Source organism: Notolabrus celidotus, chromosome 1 (genome assembly GCF_009762535.1).
Source record: "Notolabrus celidotus isolate fNotCel1 chromosome 1, fNotCel1.pri, whole genome shotgun sequence".
Lineage (NCBI taxonomy): Eukaryota > Metazoa > Chordata > Actinopteri > Labriformes > Labridae > Notolabrus > Notolabrus celidotus.
The window spans coordinates 6,896,071-6,913,034 of NC_048272.1; the positions used below are offsets into that span (position 1 = coordinate 6,896,071).

The 16,964-nt window shown below is 38.7% G+C and overlaps 1 protein-coding gene across 7 annotated transcripts in view; it reads right to left on the reverse strand.

The window, feature by feature from the left end:
- Nucleotides 1–16,964, reverse strand: part of LOC117814691 (S-adenosylhomocysteine hydrolase-like protein 1) — a 38,602-nt gene that overhangs the window by 3,243 nt on the left and 18,395 nt on the right. The window contains exons 1-17 of one of the 7 annotated variants that reach the window (XM_034686208.1): nt 13,547–13,796; nt 13,161–13,365; nt 7,918–8,026; nt 7,696–7,824; nt 7,363–7,463; nt 6,869–6,971; nt 5,094–5,188; nt 4,791–4,897; nt 4,582–4,698; nt 3,589–3,652; nt 3,178–3,266; nt 2,838–2,908; nt 2,116–2,210; nt 1,882–1,980; nt 1,588–1,656; nt 1,280–1,358; nt 1,022–1,142 (exon numbers count right to left, since the gene is read on the reverse strand). In XM_034686208.1, coding sequence (XP_034542099.1) covers nt 1,022–1,142; nt 1,280–1,358; nt 1,588–1,656; nt 1,882–1,980; nt 2,116–2,210; nt 2,838–2,908; nt 3,178–3,266; nt 3,589–3,652; nt 4,582–4,698; nt 4,791–4,897; nt 5,094–5,188; nt 6,869–6,971; nt 7,363–7,463; nt 7,696–7,824; nt 7,918–8,026; nt 13,161–13,340 — 1,628 coding nt within the window. In that variant the 5' untranslated portion in view covers nt 13,341–13,365; nt 13,547–13,796. Of the gene's footprint in view, nt 1–1,021; nt 1,143–1,279; nt 1,359–1,587; nt 1,657–1,881; nt 1,981–2,115; nt 2,211–2,837; nt 2,909–3,177; nt 3,267–3,588; nt 3,653–4,581; nt 4,699–4,790; nt 4,898–5,093; nt 5,189–6,868; nt 6,972–7,362; nt 7,464–7,695; nt 8,030–13,160; nt 13,800–16,964 lie in introns of those variants that run through there. The other 6 variants (XM_034686195.1, XM_034686200.1, XM_034686178.1 and 3 more) reach the window with 6 other exon arrangements.

A 16,964-nucleotide genomic window follows, 5' to 3' on the forward strand; every position in this document is an offset into this window, starting at 1 on the left:
TGACCAAGGTAAAGTTGATTATTTTGGAGCCCTCAGCTACAGCAGGAACAGTTTGCTTGGTGGACAGTGTTGTATGTAGGGGTGTGGTGCTAGTGTTAGTAGTTAGTCGATCATCTTATAGTGCTCTAAAAATACTTTATGAATCTCAACCAAGCGGCAACCTCCGGTCTAAAAATATGAGTCAATGCGGAAGTGTTAAAGGCTGCAGTTCATCGAGGATCCGCTTGAGGCTGGCTCCGGGAGTACCGGAAGTCACATACACATGAATGGGAAAAAGACGATCTTTGCAGCATTAATAAACATGTTTACAGCCTGGTACAAAAGATGAGTGTAGTCTGGATAGCTCATTTCTCGATGTCCTCTCACTGTGAGGGGGGTGAATTTTTTTCTAATTCGGCAATTTCGAAGATATTAAGATTACTAGTCTTCCAATGAGAGACACAGCTGTCTGCAGGAACACTGCAGCTGTTGGCTAGGAGGCTCAAAGCCCGCCTCTTTATGTCACACTGGCTCGACAGAAGCAATATGGCTGCCGCTTCAAAACAGCGTTCAGAAACAGATGGGTGACGTCACGGATACTACGTCCATATTTTTTACAGTCTATGATCTCAACCAAATTATGCAAACAGCAAGTAATCTATTTTCTCACTTTGAGAGAAAAAAAGTCCCCAAAAAAAGCGGCGTTCAGGTGCGCTCCATCAGCACTATGATTTTATGTGACCCCCAGAGGACAAATTTGAAATAGTAGTTACTTTTATTGAAAAATTGCTACTAATGTCTTCTCTGTCATTTTTTCACTTTGCAAAGTCGTTCTGCGGGCCGGATTGGAACCTCTGGCAGGCCGGTTTTGGCCCGCAGGCCGCATGTTTGACACCCCTGATCTATAGGCTAAACACTTCATTGAAAAAACCAAATAGATTTGAAGTAATGATGAGTGATAAGCCTCAGTTTGACAGCAGTTTGACAGCAGTTTGCACAACTGTTCTGCTGTATTCTGGAGTCATTATTAATACAATTGTACCTGTAATAATTGGGTTTGAAGGGGCCGTTCTTGTTCAGGCCCAGGTATTTTGCCTGCTCATCAGAAAGCTCTGTCAGGTGGGCATCGAAAGTGGCAAGATGCAGACTGGCAACATACTCATCTGAAATACACAGACATGATTTGGTGAGAAAGGAATACATACACAATACTCAACAGAGAAAATCTAATCTGCCAGGTAGAGCTGTGCTGAGATGTCCTGGCCTGATGTAGATTACCAGTCAGGGTACAAAGCCTTACCCATCTTCTTAGGGAGCAAGTAAACATCCTGCTTGTATCGTCCCTCAGGCGCATTGTACAACTCAATGAGCGCCAGGGCCTGAAATAACAAAAACAGGGATTGATAGTGATGATCCAAACAGATGCACAACATGTATCTATGATCCTCTGATAAAGAGCAATGATAGACACAGTGTTGTGTATACTATGAAAGTCCTCCTCGAGCAGCAGTCAGTTTTTGCATTTGTACTTGTCTATTTATTAATAATGCTAATGGTATACAAATGTCTTTCGATGCTGCAAGTTGTTTGATAGTATCAACATGTTACCTGAGTTGTGGCTGTGATGGACAAGACGAATGTAGGAACTGTGGAACAGCTGAGGTTAAGGAGACGCCCCTGTGGAGGTAAACATCATGAAAACAAGAAATATAAGCTTGAAGAAGCCGTGGACTTTAAGTATCGCTGTCAAACATTCTGAAAAATGCATATCAAAATGTTCAGTCTGATCAGTCTGATCAGTCTGCAGGCAGTAAATTCTGACTTTAAAAATAAATCTCATCACACGCCAGACGTGTTTGTTTTCAACACACATGGTTGTGAGTCAAACACATTGCCAGCTACCTCAGCCAGAAGAATGACCCTCTTGCCATCAGGCCAAATGACGTGGTCCACCTGAGAGCGCACTCTCTCCCAGGTCAGCTCAGGGGTCCGAAGACTTGCCTGTGGGAGATCAGAAAATCTGTCAACTTATTGCAATTTATAATACTTTTGAAAATGTGGCTGACCTTTGGACAATCTTTGGTCACTATCTGAAGACCTGATTAAAATAAAGGAATCTTAAATACACTGCTTTACCACATCAATCTCAGTGTTGGAGTGTCCCATGTTGCACACAATAGAGCCATTTTTCATCCGGTCCAGCTGGTCTCTGGTCACCACATTCTTGTTTCCTACAGAAAACACAGTCATGAAATATCGCTCAACGTGCATAATCTACCACACAGGACATAATCACCACAGTTATGAAGAACGCAGACTAAATGTATCTGTTATGTCACAAGACTACAATCCCACTTCTATGAGTGGTTACACCCAAGCAGCAACCTCTGGTATAAAAATATGAGTCCAATTCATCGAGGATCCGCTTGAGGCTGGCTCCGGAAGTACCGGAAACAACATACACACCAATTCAAAGAAGACGATCTTTACAGCAGAAATAAACATGTTTACAGCCTGGTGCAAAAGAGGAGTCTAGTCTGGATAGCTCATTTCTCGATCTGCACACACTGTACTGGGGTGATTTTTTTTTAAACGTGGCAATTTCGAAGATATTGAGATTACGAGTCTTCCAATGAGAGGCACAGCTGACTTGATTGACAGGCGGGAACATTGTAGCTGTTGGCGAGGAGGCTCAAAGCCCGCCTCTGTACGTCACACTGGCTCGACAGCAGCAATACAGCTGCCACCAACGATTGGCCTCAAACAACTCTTCAGAAACAGATGGGTGACGTCACGGATCCTTCGTCCATATTTTATACACTCTATGGTTACACCATTATGCTTTCACATGAAGTTACCTGTGCATGTGATGATGACATCAACCTGGCGAATGACCTCGTTCAGTTTGACCACCCTGAATCCATCCATGCTGTTTGCACACAGTTGGAAAAAGAGGTTCAGTATTGTGCCTCGATGAGGACAGTGAAAAACGGGAGAACATTTATTATTTATTGACAAGAAACTCATGTCAGCTCAGGGGCTGAGCTTCCTGCTGGGATCATGTAGTGCATTTGAGTTGAGCTAAAAATTAGTCATCTTAAGTAAATAATTAACACAGCTTGCAGTGCAATGTTATCCACCCTACTGACTTTTTGAAATTGAAGACATTCAGAGTGTCCATGTTCTGCTTTTCCTCACCAGGCTTGTAGGGCACAGATGGGATCAATCTCTGTGATACAGACGATGGCTCCCAGAGCTTTCAGAGCAGCACAACACCCTTTCCCAACCTGCAAAGATGAGAATGTATGTAATGTTATATGATCAGCAGAGTTACATATGCCAGTTTCATTATTCAGAATTTAAACACAGGTATTTAAGGCTATGTTAGTCTTTCAATCTTTGTGCACATTATTTCAATGATTTAACACCATTAGTTTTTTTGATCAGTTTCCTATTCATATTGTCAAATGAAATGTAATGACAGCTATTGGTGTTGTCTATCTATCACATGCCTATAGTGTATAACTGCAATGGATCATTATGAATGATTTCAAAGTTTTAGGATTAAGATAGCAGCAAAATGTTAACTTGGAAAAAAAAGTTTCTCACCTCGCCGTACCCACATACGACCACCTGTTTGCCTCCAAACATGACATCTGTGGTTCTCTTCAAGCTGTGGGAGTTTGATACATTAAATTAGCTCATTGTGATTGAGTGAAAAATGGCAATCTATGTAAATGTGATTTAAAAAAACGGGCAATTTTACACCAATTTACAGCTAGATTAAACCAAAATTCAACATGTCCAAAAAATCCATATCAAAGCATTTGTTTTTCTGTCACAGGAAATTAGTCTACCTTTCTTAATGACAAGACAAACCTGAGTATTACAATATATTATAATAATAATAGAGCTCTGCTACACAAAAGTCTGATATGGGTTTAATGATGCCTCTATTAAGTGTTACAGCTCATATCCGAGGACCTGCTATAAGAAAGGGAACTTTTGCAGATAATGAAACCCAAAAAATATTCACGATGAGCAGTGAGTGTAGAAAGAAAAGGGAAGTGTTAAAGACTATTTGTACTATATGTTGAAATTGTGATAATTAACTGACCAGTGATAAGAAGTATCACAACTGTATTCACAGGCTGTTTCCCCTCATGTTGAAGGGTGGAAGTTTAAAGTGACAACAGATTGGTTTTAAAATGTTATTGAGGTGATAAGTAAAACTTGAGATGATGTCATATGGCACCCAGGAGAAAAGTCACATGACTTTTCTATGAAGAATAGAACAATTGGCATATTGTGTGTTTTATCCCATTTATATTATTTTCCTTAGAATGTATTTTGAGTATAAGCTGTGAAACACTTTGCATCTTTGATTTAGAATTTGGGAGAAACTACATTACTACAGCTTGACTGTGTGGGTGAACTCACAGCTGAGTTTCCAAACTGTTTCCATGATACAAGCGAGGGATGTTGCAATCCTTTCAAACCCCACAGGCCATTGTAAAGCCATCTGATAAACAAACTGTGTAGTTTTAAATATCACTTTGACGTTGTTATAGTCCAGACTCCAACAAACCGAACTTCACTCACCCATCCAGGATGGACTCTCTGCAGCAGTACAGGTTGTCAAACTTCTGCTTTGTCACAGAGTCATTCACATTCATGGCAGGTACACACAGTTTGCCAGCTTTGGACAGCTGATACAACCTACAAAGAGGAAAGAGTGAAGATTGTGTACCAGCCTTTCAAGAGTGGGAGTTGCTGTGTGAGAGTTGTAAATCTACTAAGCATTAAATCACCTGTGAACCCCAGTGACACTCTCCTCCACTATGCCCCTGATCTTCTTGAAAACATTTGGGTATTTCTTGTACATCCAGTGTGTCAAGTCTCCTCCATCATCAAGGATCTAACATATAAGAGAGACAATTCCTCATAAAGATTCAATGTTAAAACACATTGTAAAGCTGCGTGTTTCTCATCACCTGTTGAGCACACAACTACGTAGACTTAGTTTGAAGACTTACACATCAATAGTTGTGTTTTTGATGAGTATTTGAGACATTGCTGCGCCTTTATCGTTCACTACCAGCCTTTACACGTACCATGTTAGGCTGCCAACCCTCGTTGTTGACGCAACGGTCAATGCACCACCAGAAATCATCCTCGGACTCCCCTTTCCAGGCAAACACAGCTACACCTGAAACATGACAGATTGGCAATTTGTTCAATATCTTTTCATCAAAAATCACATTTGTTCACCAGATTCTGCCATTCTGCCACTGCAGACACGTCATAGTAAAAGAAGGCACAGCACTTTCAGCCAATCAAAGATCATTTTGGGGTTTAAAACAAATTGGTATATCAGTTTAGCAGCATCAGTTAGTGCCCCATTTGATGAACATGTATGATTTTTTTCCCCAGATAACAAAATCATGTGGTAAAGCTATGAGAAATAACTCACTGAACAGCAAACACAAGCTCAACCCCCAGAAAAATGCCTGATCCTCTCTAAGCAACTCCTCAATGTGCTGAAACCCCCTCAGCTTGCCACTTCATGAAAGGTCTGCAGCAGTGATTTAATACATACTTTAACAGTTACGTAGCAACCACAGATAAAAGGGCTCAAGTAGTTCCATCACTACACTAAATGCCAAATCTAATGTGTTTCTGTTGTCTCTGTAAGGCTGGTCTTTCAAAAGTTTAGCAAACATTTCCCAAAAGCTCCCCTGTTTCTCAAAGACATGAGATGCTTACGATGACAAAGTACACCTTAGCTGAAAGGGAACACTACTCATATGATGTTTAATCACATGAATCAGTTTGTAATTAAGTGCAGACTGTTTCTATTGCATGTATTTACCCTCCAAGGCTTGTGTGTAGTTTATCAGCAGCAATTAAGGGAAATCAGGTTGTATAAGTCATGGTGTTTGAGCTCACTTTTACTGCGATGATCAGTGATTTTAAATTGGATAAAAGCTGTTGTCATTGTCTACAGTCTGACAACCAACTTAAGAAACAGGGCTACAATGAAGGTGAGGGACAACATCAGGAAGTACAATGTAAGTAAATTTAAGTAACTAAGTCAAGTCTTTTAACAACCTTTGATGGGATCGAAACATGGGTGGATGGTACTACTAGGAAGACTTACGAAAACCAGAACCCCACTGATACTTAAAACCAGTCCCACACCTACCTGTTCTGCATCTTTATCATATAAAAGAACTCCAGTGCACCACGGATTGTTTGTTTTTATGCATAATCTTTAATTAGAGATTAAGAATTGAGGGATGCAAAAGGGTGGTGCACGCTGTCATCTTGACCCTACCTGACAGGTCCTTTCTAATCTGTGCTCAGCCTGCGTTCTATACATAAAGGACCACTGTACAGAGAGAACAGGCCGTCTGATGTCCATCTGAAACATTGGAAATATTCAATCTGTTTTTTGTTTGTTAAATGAAGGAGTGTTTTAAGTGGCTAAAGTAAGTAGTTCTGCAGCGGTTCACAGCTTAGTTTCTGTGTTGGAACTCCAGGTGCCTTCTCCCAATATGAGCTGTGCTACCTTTGGCCCAATGACCAATCATTGTGGTTGTCTTCAGAGCAAGTTTGGAGCACAGAATAAATTGCGCCTTTCTGAGGTAACCCCCAAACACTGGATTAATGTACATGTCAATGTTGGGCTGGCCTGTGTTTTTTTATGTCTTCTTATTACAAATTTTCTCCTCAGTTTTAGAGACCTTCTTTCATTCTGTTTTGGGTATCTTTGCTAATATGATCTCGTTTTCATTCATTATTTCACACAAGTCTCTGTGTTTATTGTGTTGTGTTTTTGATTTGACAGCACTTTGGTTAACTGAATGCACTTTATTCTTCTTCTTACCGGTCTCTGACAGAGCAGCAGCCACTTCGTTCTGTGTAGAGTAAATGTTACATGCAGTCCAGCGACACTGAGCCCCGAGAGCCACCAGAGTCTCGATCAGCACCTGAAAACACACAGGGAGGTCAGAAATTAAAAAATGTCCAAATAAACTTAGGCTGGTCACAAATAGAATGTTTATTCATCCCCGAAGATTACAGTTAACCACATCTGAATAATGTCTACAGCACTTTTTGATCCCCTGAAACAAACTTTACTGGATAAAACACACAGACAATTGTTTATTCAGATAACTTATAAAGCCCTGTTACAAATTTAAGGCTCGGGTGACCAGAGAGTCAGTGTTTAGTTATATATAAAAAGCTCTTGTTTTGGAGACAGCCCATGGTGTAAGAATTGTGAATAAACCTAAGCAATAATCTCATCCTGATTGAAAAGCACCACCACGCTGCAGGCTTTGCTTGAGTGAGGACGACAACTGTATTGAGTGAACTTACTGCAGTCTGGGCGGTGATGTGAGTGCAGCCCACAATTTTGGCACCTGCCAATGGTTTCTCACTCTGAGCTCTCTTCCTGAGTGAGATCAGAGCTGACATGTCTGAAAACAAGACAACATGAAAAGGGACAAGTGAGAAAGCACCAGCATGATGCAGAAGAATCTAGCAAAGCTCAAGTGGTTAAAATGGCTGCCAGGTTTTATTCTGTAGAGGTAGTTAAAAGCTAAAAATGCTTGGTTTCATATTAATTTAATCACAGAAGATAACATCTTGTTTAATGAGTTAAGTTTTAAGTTCATTTTAGAAGAAGACTATGTGCTCCTTGTGTCTCACCTTGTTCTGCTATCTCAATCTCACGTCTGCCAAACTCAGCCTGTTTGATGTTCTTGACACAGAAGTCACTGCTGCCTTTGGAGTTCACCTGAGTTTTGTCCCTGGGAGAGGTCTCATCATCAGAGCTATCTGTGTAGGAGGCAGCTGTAAAGTAAGAGAAGTAAAAAAAAACACGGGAAATTGAAGCCAGCAACGTTTTAAACATGGAACAGCCATTCTTACCAGAGCTGTAGCTGTCTGTGGATGACTGAGAGATGGAGCGCGACAGCGAGCGGCGGCCAGCTTTGGTGGGGAACCTGCTGAACTCCTGCTTGTCCTCCACAAACTGGATCTGCTAAAAGAAAATAATCATAAAGAAAAGCTCTCGCCACACCCTGTCATTTAAAAGTTTTATAGATGGTTTAAACTGAAGTCATTTCAAATGGATACAACATCCAGCCATAAAACAAAGCTGTGTAGAAATGAAGAGCTCATGTTACGGTCCAGCTCCTGGCTGGGTTCTGTGCACTCTGAATAGTGGAAAGACTTCCGACTGTTTTTATTTTAGTCGCGCTTGACATTACTGATTTTATGGCTTCGACCTTTGTCAGATTTGGAATGAGTGTTGATGAAGGAAATGAAATTATTTTTGAAGAAAAAAAAGAAGTCTGCTCCACCGGACAAGCTTATATTTCTGTAATTACAAAAATAGATATACAGCTGCACACAACCGTACATCTGGCCACAAAAATAGACCAACAGATGTTAAAAAATTAAGCTGCCAAAGCCACTTCTGGATGGTCCCATCTTGCTCATGCTTGTGCAATGACTGTGAACACCCCTTCAGTTTACAACACTCATTATGTCCCAAAAACTCATTGTCTTTTGCATTCCCACTGTTTCCTGTTGATCTAAATCTGGTTATCAGCACTGTGTATGTGCATGTCTGAACTACTGATCAATCTCCACAACTGTTGGTATAGAATACGCTCTAATTGCTTTCACTGCTCTGACACCACTGCTGCTAGTTTTTCTATTCAGATTCAACTTGTAACGAGTTAATCCACACCTAGATAAATCAAGTCTGTGTGTTTGTGCAAGAGGAGGGATCTTCACCTCTTTTTTGAAAAGTCTGGAACTAGTTTAATGCCTGGTCAGCTCATTTTTTATCACAGCTGTAATCAGAATTTTTGTTTACAGGACACACGATAAATCAACGCTACAGCAAGGAAAATCCACAGTGTGCTGAAAGTTGATCTTTTCACATGCAGTGAAAAACTAGCAAGTCCAGGAATGAAGAAGTGGAAAGACAGACCACTGCAACTCTGAGTTGTTTTATTTTGTTGACACTTCCTGTAACAGATATGCCAAACATTTTGGCTCCAGGCTAAAAACAAATTTCTTTCAAAGTCAGCAAGCAGTCTACAGTAAAAGCAGGACCAAGTCTTTACAGCTTCACTTTTCTCATCTTTGATGAGAAATACTTTTTTGGGCAATGAGAGGTAAAGCTGTTACTTAATTTTGGTAATACAAGTGTCTTAAAGCGACATTTTCCAAGTACGTATGGCTGGTATGATCCAAACTACAAACTATACTCTTCAGCAAAAATGAGAAACTCACTGTCTGTTGATTTTTATTGTATTTAATTATTCACTTTGATGCATTCAGGATCTGTTTCCTGGGTTTAGTCCTAGTACTGAAAATCCTCCACATACCAGTGAAAAAACTTGGCAACAAAGAACAACGCGGAGCTGATTTCTTGAGATTAAGGTGTCAAGACACCACAAACATCCTCCTGGACAGAAGAGGATGGGTGGGATGCAGGGTCCAAAAGCTGGACAGATGCTGTCAATTATTAATAAAGCTACAGTGACATCACCCAAAAGATTTGTGGACATCTATTTTATTATGCCTAGTTTTAGATATTGTTGTTGATTTTTTTGAGCAAGAAGTGATCATGATAGCAAAAGATGGAGCTGTAAGGGAGCAGTGGATCAGAGAACTCTAAATTACAGGCTAATGTAGTGCTAGCTTGGTTAGCAAGGTTCATCTGCACTTTTTAGTGACTTTGATGTTAATCAGGATGCTAATTTAGGCTACCAATGAAAAACAACAGTGGATTCCTTTGTGTGTCTTTGCAAACAGTCAAGTTGCACCCTGCAGGTTTATGGAAAAAATCTGAAATTCAAGCTCTCCTTGTAAAAAAACAAGGCTGGTTTACTGCTGTTACAGTCCACAGAGAGACTTCATAATGAAATAGATTTGATATTGTTAATATCTTTATTACATCAGGCATGACTTATAACTGGGTTTTTTGTACATAGCCTTAATAAAACAATAAACTCAAGAAACCCTTGTACTCATGTAACCCTGCAACCCATTTGCAGCGATCAGCCTAGGTTCACTTATTTGTATTGTACACTTCATTTCGTTGTACGCACAGACTGTATAAAATTTGGATGAAGGATCCGTGACGTCACCCATCTGTTTCTGAAGCGCTGTTTTGAGGCCAATCGGCGGCGGCAGCCATATTGCTGCTGTCAAGCAATTGTGACGTAAAGAGGCGGGCTTTGAGTCTTCTAGCCAACAGCTACAGAGTTCCCGTCTGTCAATCAAGTCAGCTGTGCCTCTCATTGGAATACTTGTAATCTCAATATCTTCGAAATTGCCGCGTTTGAAAAAAAAATCACCCCCCCTAAAGGGTGTGCCCCTACAGTATGTTTATTTCTGCTGTAAAGATCGTCTTTTTTGAATTGGTGTGTATGTGGTTTCCGGTACTTCCGGAGCCAGCCTCAAGCAGATCCTTGATGACCTGCAGTTTTTAGTACTTCCACATGGGACTCACATTTTTAGACCGGAGGTTGCCGCTTGGTTGCACAGTGTATTTGCTATGCGTAGTGTACTTTGCTGAAGTTTGGAGAAGCCAAAGACAAATGTCCACAAAAGCGAACAATAGTCATCCCTTTTCTTAGATAATCATTAGTAAGCTGAGGCTTTACTGAAAAGTCAGTGTCTAAATATTAACAACAGGACATAATGGTTAAACTAAACATATGTAACATAACACATTAACAAGGGCTAACACAGACAAATGTCTACCACCTTGCTTGGAGCCTGGATCACTGAGGTCTTGAAACCTCATGGACTCATCTAAAAGTCCTTTTCCTTATCCCAAAACAGACCAAGGCTTCCTTTAAACCCTCATGAAAAACAAAGTAACTGTCATCTCAGTAAGTCTTCTTCTCGTGTCTGGGACACAACATCATGAATTATTTCACATTTATTCAGGCTGTCTCTAGTTCACTGTGGAGAAGCTAATTATTTATAACCTTTCATCATGCTCAGCATTAAAGCCTTGCTTTCTTGAATTCAGTTTTGGAAACTTAAGAGTCCTAGAAGGAAGTTATTAATCATTTTTGTTAGGATCTTATGATAACATGTGAATTATGGTCATTGTATTATCATAACTAAATTATTGTTTTATTTTGGGCACTGAGAGGTAATGCTGTTACTTCATTTTTGAAATACAAGCGTCCTAAAGCGACATTTTCCAAGTAAGTATGACGGGTATGATCCAAACTACAAACTATACTCTTCAGCAAAAATAAGAAACTCACTGTCTGTTGATTTTTATTGTATTTAATTCCTCACACAAAACGATGAGGTATGAAGAAAAGGACTTGAATGAGGTTTCAAGGCTGACTAACAGTTGGGATAGGAGCGTTCAGATTTAGCATTTTACAGAGTCAAAGGCAGAGTGAAGTCATACACTTAGTTAGGTGAAACCAGTATTCTCTTGTCCATTATAAATGACCTGTGCGAATACTTTTTGTTCCAAAGCCCAAAGAGCTCAAGGTGCAATGCTTCCTTGTTCCTTGAGGGTGTAAGTAAACATCTGCCTTTTGTTAGAATTGCATTGAGGAAATCTTTCTTTTTCCTTCACTTGCATGGAGTTAAGAAATCAAGCACTTGTGGTGAAACTGGTTTCCAATGGAGCGGACCAAAGGAGAGATGGAACTGATTTTTTTATTGTTCATTTTGCTTTTCTTTTAAAGGGGAACAACTGAGAGGTTTAAGGGCTGAAGTAGACAATGGTAAAGTGACATATGTTGCTTCTTTTATTGCTGATCTCCTATGACTTTATCATACTTTGAGAAATAAAAGCCTGCCCAAGTAGTGTCTTCTTACTACTTTACAGTCTGGTGTTTAGGAATGCCTACTTTTAAAATAACGCAGGATTTGTGACTTAGACAACAATGTTGTTATTGGCCAGGGGTTCCCAAACTTTTCAGCCCGTGAACCCCAAAAGATAGGTGCCAAAGACTCACGCCCCCACTGACCCTCAAAGTGATTTAATGTGGCTTCATTTAGCTGGTCTGCAGAAAATTAGCCTACCTATATGAGCATGTTGCTGTGTTTCCTGTGCCTTTATGAATTAACCTGCTACTGATGCTTTTGATAAGTAACTGTTCTCTAACCCTAAACTTAGGAGTCATGTGGCAAAAAGAAAAAGGCAGAAAACTCATTACATTTTCTATTTCAAGTTTTTTATTTCAAGATTGGCTATTATTTTTGTCGATATTTTTTACTATAAAGGGCAAAATGTGCTATTTTCAGATACCTCATAAAAACAAAAACAATCTGGAAGATATCTCACGACCCCCCATTTGTGTGTGGCAACCCCCCAGGGGGTCCCGACCCACACTTTGGGAACCCCTGAATTAAGCTATCTAGTAGTAGGTTCCTCATTTTCTATTCCCTATGTAGGTAGGAGTTACTATAGATTTATAATTAACTAATGGTGAACAAGCTTAATTCCTCATTGATGTCCCAGTATTTCCCTAATGATTTAAGATGTATGTATTTACTAATTATTAACTGGGAATTCCTCATTAGTGTCCCATTATTTCCTAAATGAGGAGTTCCTAGTTAACTACTCGTCTACTAATTGTTTAGTAGTTACTTCCTCATTAACCTACCATTAGTTTGCTATATGGAGTTACTCATGGCGGTTAACTTGGCTACTATTTTGTCGATATTTTTTTACTTTAATGGGTAAAATAAACTATTTTTAGATAACTTACAAAAAAAGAAAAAACATTCTGGAAGACGTTTCGGGAACCCCACAGTTTGGGAACACCTGTTATAGGCTATGATGACTTTAACACGAGAAGGCATATTCCAATATCCAGATGCAGAATATAGTCAAATATGATTGACTTCACATCTCGAGCTGTGGAGTTTAAATAACAGAAAACCGACAGGTGTGACGACACGGTCGGTGAACGCATCTACAGCCCTACAACACAGGTACAGCTCCACAACACAGGTACAGTAAGTAGCTGAATCGACACACACACACACACACACACACACACACACACACACACACACACACACACACAAGCTCTTATTAGCAGCTTTAGAGGCTCTCGTGCATATGCAGGTGAATACATGCACGCTGTTAGTCTTATCAGAGGTCTTACCTTCTTCACTGGTTTGTGTGTGGGCACGGCGCTGAACGCAGACGACAGCTCTCCCATGTTCATTTCGCTGTTCTTGCTTACGGTCAAGGCAGAGTATTTTTCCGCTACATTCTCGCTCTCTTTCACCTCTTTGCTCGCCTGTTTCAACTCCAACTTCGCCTCCCCGGTCGGATCTGACATGTTGACGGTGTCCGTGTGACGTTACCTGGTAAGAAATGCAACAACCTTTGAGTCTTCTGTGTTTGGGAACGTGACACACCAAACGCGCTGCTAATGGGCTACAACAGGCGGAAGAGAGGCTTTCAAAGTACGCACACTAAACAAAGAGAGTCACCGCAATAGTTTGGTATTTCTCTGAGTGTATACTTCTTTCTTTCGCGCTATACCTGCCGTATTGTTGTCTGTGGTGGTGTGCGCAGAGTTCAGTTGTGTAGAATCCCTGCTTGCTCAGCTGTCACCTGGCTGAGTTACTTAGTGGGCGGTGACCGACAGACTGGGGGGGCGTTCACTGTGAAATGCTGCGTTCATGTTAAATAAGACAAAAAAAAGGCACTATTCTTTTTGTTAATTGTATTTTTGATTAGCTGAATTTAACATGCTTCTTTTCTCAGTAGGGCCGCTTTTCATCGACAGTACATGTAGGAAATGTCTGCAAGGTAAGTGCTAATTTGCATAGTGTACATAGTTGCCATATTTTATTTCTTTTTACTTTATTTTATTTTGTTTTATTGTATTTTATTGTATTTTATTGTATTTTATTTTATTATATTTTATTATATTTTATTTTATTATGTTTTATTTTATTATATTTTATTTCATTTTATTATATTATATTATATTATATTTTACCTTTGTCATTGCTATTATTATTGTTATTATATTTTTTAACAATGTTTGTACATTGTTGTATTCCCCTGTCCCGTGTTGTAAGCTGCTGTAAAAAAAAGAATTTCCTCCAACGGCGGACAAATAAAGTATATCTTATCTTATCTTAATGTGCTGCTTTGGTATTCTATAGGGTGCTTACTGCGACTGCAAGCAGGATAGTGGATACACACAACCATGGTATCACTGGATTACATGAGATTTTTTTTAGAAAAACAAGCCTGTAAAGCTTCAAATTAATTCTAATAAAAACAGAATTACATTTCATCATTTCCTAAGGACTGATTTCATTCATACTTTTATGAGCTTATTTTAAAAGACATCTTGCAGCTATCTAATAATAGACCGCGTTTCCGACCATGTGGGCTCGTCTGTTTGAATTATGCATATCGTTACATGGACTGCATTACCCTCTATTATTAATTTAATCAAGAGTATTGTGTGAGCTGCGTGACAGCCTTATGATGACATTGTGTTTCCGGGATTGAGGCACGTGTGCAATTCCCAGTTGCTTTAAACGCAACATTAAGCTCGTTGGAAGGAATCAGTCTATGGTTGAAATTCTTACTCATCACGCATGCCCTCTTGTACTGGATCGGGGTTGTGAAGTTAACATTAACATCATGCATTTTAAATTCTTCTGTCACGACAGAGAGTTACCAGTGTGACCAAGGAAAGAGATGCTTTTTTTTCTATTGTTCCCTAAATGAAAAGACACAACCCTGTCTGGCAATGTAGGTTCTACCTGACTGGGCTGTAATCAGACTCAGCAGCAGTTCATACATTTGAATAACAGGTTTTAAGTTGATATAACTGTACAGATTTACATTCAAGCACTGTTAGTGCTCAGTCCGATCTCAATCATTTATATCCAGGGTGCATGTGAGTAGGTAAAATGAGATGTGTCCAAATGGTGTAACAAGCAACCAGACAATAGCAGTGTAAAGACCAGAGGCCAAGTAAGAAGCCGGCAGGTGACATTTAGGCTCTGATAGGATGAGCAAAAGACAGATCATCTTTCATCCCTAGTCAACTGTCCTCAAGCCCCCCCTCTTAAATCTGCAATGCCATTGCCTATAGCCTTACAGGTTGGGGGCAGTATTGTACACTCCTATTTTGGGCAAATGGCTCAGAAATCATTATTATTAGATTAGACACTCAATGTTTATGCCCAATTTTTGTATGGAGATTTCCATTAGAGTATCTTATCCTCTGCAGGGTTTTGTTATCTATCAACCCTTTAGCTAAATAATAAGTTCAGAAAATTATATCACATTGACTGATGTGGCTTACCCTCAATACTGTGAAACAGCGTGTAGAGTCAATCTTGTAAAAACAATCGTTGTCTTTTGTGTTCTTAGATTAAGTAAGCAAAATACAGAGGTAATTGCAAAACTGGGAATAAGATGCCGTAAGACTGTCATATAACCATTTCTCATAATATGAAATGTCAGATATCAGAATATGAAGAAAACATAATTTATAGGCCTACATAATCAGGTTTTAATGGAAACAACATAACCAAGTTGGTGGGTAGACTGGCAAACAATGGAATATTGCAGAACTTTCTAAAATAAGCCTTTCAGTTCTGACATTTATAGAATTACAGCATCCACTATAACTATCAGCAAAGGTGCAATGATCCCTTGAGACAACTTATTTGAAAGTGATATTAGGCTGGAGATCCCTGAAAATGTATTTGTACGTTTTGTTTTGACCACATGTAATTGGCTTGTTAGTTTTGAGTGAGCTGATACCTGAAAAACGAGCATCATATACCTCTTAGTGGGCAAATGTTATCGGAGTTTTACACATCAATGTTATGTCTCCCATGTTTTCCATGGCATATCAGGAGTAAATGGGTGCTTTTTTGACGGTTTTGAGTTACAAAGAATTTATTGAATACACTACATTTGTTCAAACGTGATCAATGTTTCTTTGCACTTTCTATCGTTGTTGAGCTGTTTGGTTAATCTCATCTATGTTTTATCTACACAGATTCATAAGGGTCGAGGGAAAGCAACCCATAGACAAAATAATAATAATAAATGAAACAGAGCCACAAATGTTTCACAGTCGTACCGGGGCTTAATATGGTACTGCAACTCAACTCAACTCAATATTATTTAAATAGCACCTTTTATACATATAAATATGCAGCCCAAAGGGCTACACAGAATAACAGAGAGAAAGAAAACAACAGCAATGGTAAAATCATAAAAGGCAGAATTATAAATAAAATACTTATTTCAAAACAGTAAAATTAAAAAAATAAGTAATAGTGGAAAGAAAAGTTAAAAATAAGGCAGACCTAACAAGATCAGATGAATAAAAATAATAAATAGATAAATAAATAATTAAATAAGATAAATATATGTTAAAGCAATGATTCAAATAATAATGGTTAAAATAATATTATTAATACAAAATAATAATGCAGTATAAGGCAACCAGGCAACTATAAGGATCTGAGAGGAGCTGACAGAGATATTGAGACTTTTAAACGTAAACTAAAAACATATTTATTCAGTCTGGCTTTTATGTAGGGTTTAACAATTTTATTACTTACCTTTTACTGTAATATTGATTTAAATGCTGCTTTATTATCTTAGCAATTTTAACTGTTATCTTATTCTATTTGTATTTATCTATTCATTCATTTATTTATTTTATATATCTACTCAGTTTTTATTGATATTTTTAACCTTAGTTTTATTTTCAACCCTTATCCTTACCCTTTTAAAAACTATTTCAACTACTTTTATTCTTAATTAATTTTGATGCTTTATCTTATTTTAATAACACATTTTATTGTTGGTGTACATTGGTCTCTATTTTAGTCTGTATTTTATTCTATTTTTATTTGTATTAGTACTATTTTTATTATTATCATTATTATCATTTTCCCTTATATGTCTT